At 42.2% G+C, this 2,208-nt stretch overlaps 1 protein-coding gene across 1 annotated transcript; it reads right to left on the bottom strand.

The window, feature by feature from the left end:
* Nucleotides 1-775: 775 nt before the first annotated feature.
* On the bottom strand, nt 776-1,819 carry LOC102764541 (melanoma-associated antigen B10). The gene has a single exon (XM_006763200.1). The coding sequence runs from the start codon at nt 1,817-1,819 to the stop codon at nt 776-778; it is 1,044 nt and encodes a 347-aa protein (XP_006763263.1).
* Between the last annotated feature and the right edge of the window lie 389 nt (nt 1,820-2,208).

Here is a 2,208-nt window from a genome sequence, read left to right as displayed (position 1 = left end):
CTGACATACCCAGAAGTAGCAAGAAGCCTACCAAAGAGTAGATACTCAAGGAATGTGAGAAATAAATGACACCATGTGCAAGAGAACTAATTTATTATGATGAAATTAAGTCAACACTCTTGAATAATCTAAGCACATCCAAAAATAGCTCTCTTCATATTACAGAACAACAGACTAAAAGTGGTAGGAGAATGCAAAAACTTATCATCCTTTAATTTATTTCTGTACTTCTTTATCCCAACTATTTTAATGTGGAGTCCTTTCACATTTCCAAGAACATGCCCAGTCAATACACTACTGTCATCTTGTTTCAAATAACTAAACAGAAAATTTCCACATTTGTTCTTAAAATGGCACAACTGTTTTTTGCAATTTTAAAATATAAATTTATTAGGCTAATTATTAGATGCATGAACTACTGAGAAAATTCAAAATCGTAATATTCTTTCCCAAATGAGTAATTGATTTAATAATTTTTTCCATTTTGTTAAAATGTATTTTTAATTACAGCTGACATGATAAAATAGTACACCTCATACTCTTAAAACTTATAAACATCAATAAATGTGTGACTTAGATCAGTCATTAACTCAGATTCAGAAGTTAGTTAAACCTTCTATTAAAAGGAGCAACGTTTAGACAAATATGCAAATTATTATACAGAACAGGAAACAAACATGTCATAAACTCTGGTCTTTAAACTGACCCCAACCGTCCACTAATGAGAACATTAGCTATTCTCCTCAAACACCTGGTAAATAACCTTCCTCAGCATTTACTTGGGCAAGGAAAGGCTGTTGGCCATGGCCTTGGAGCGTGCACTGGCCATGGCAGCAATTTGAGCCCTGGCTTTAGATTTGGCTTGAGCTCTCTCTTTTTCATCTCTCAAAGCCTCTTCATAATAGGTTGGGAAGGCACTGGGGGAAGTATGATTAGCCTTGGCAACAAACTCCAGGACTTTCATCTTGCTGGTCTCAGCGTGGGCTCTTGGACCCCACAGGAACTCATAGTGTGGAGGATCACTGTCGGGCACCTGGCGGTACACCAGGTAATCATTTTTCACCAAATCTTCTGTGATGAGCTTCTTGGGATCCCCAAAGATGAAGTGATCCCTTCCATCATGTAGCCCCATCATATTCAGCACTTTCCAGACATCCTCTTCAGTGGCGCAATTACCTTTCATGAAGATCACGCCCAGGATTGTCATCAGCACACCTGTCTTGGGCACACCTCTGTGTTCTTGCGAATCACAGCTTAGTTCCAGTTTGTTGATGAGGACATAGGTATTTCTGTTGGGATCCATTTCCTTCATATCAAGGCCAAAGACCACCTCCAAGTACTCAGAAGCTTTCTTAAAGATCTCATGGAAGTTACGCTTATAAACCTGGATTACATTTCTTATCATCTCTACCTTGGTAATAGGCTCCTTCCTTTGATACTTGTACAGCAGGTAATGCACCAACATAATCACCTTTTCATCCAGAGGGCCTCTGTGCCAGTACTCAGCGATATCATCGGTATGTAAGGCATTTAGCATTTCCTCCAATTGATCGCTGACATCTTCAGTAAATCTTGTGCTTGAAACAGCCTCAGCACTAGCGGTGGTGGAGTAGACTTCCCCAAGCACTTGAGGACTGCTGGGTGTTCCACTGGCAGGTGAACTCTGAAGATCATCTTTGACATCAGGAGATGGGGAAGAAGAGGACTCTTCTTCCGCCTCTGATGCAGTGGCCTGAGCATCCACTGGATCCCAACTCTCTTCTCTGGCCTGGCGGCGTTTCTTACGGGCACGAAGCTTACTCTTCTGTCCTCGAGGCATGATGACTCTAGTCAGAGACAGCAAGCAGGAGTGTGGAAAAGGAGGCGACCTGGAGGAAAGAAGATGAAATGGTGTGATACCCTTAGCAGGGAGATACCTCCTGGGACTTTATTGACAGCTTTCTCTGCAGGTTAACTTGAGGGCACTGCTCTTGGAACCCAAGAGACTCCTCTTCTCTGAGCTGCCTTTCCCTGCAGGACTCTGTAAGGGTAACTGGAGTTTTCCTTAGGCTGCAACCTTCCAGCCCTACCTACGCCTTTATGGAGTTGATACAGGGTCTGACAAGTCCAGGCTATGTGTAGCCTCTCCTATTTTTGAGTAGCAGGTGTTTTTGTTTGTTTGTGTGTGTGTGTGTGTGTGTGTGTGTGTGTGTGTGTGTGTGTGTGTTT

Source organism: Myotis davidii, unplaced genomic scaffold (assembly GCF_000327345.1).
Source record: "Myotis davidii unplaced genomic scaffold, ASM32734v1 scaffold1497, whole genome shotgun sequence".
In the NCBI taxonomy this organism is placed as follows: domain Eukaryota; kingdom Metazoa; phylum Chordata; class Mammalia; order Chiroptera; family Vespertilionidae; genus Myotis; species Myotis davidii.
This window is presented reverse-complemented; position numbering and strand designations above follow the sequence as displayed.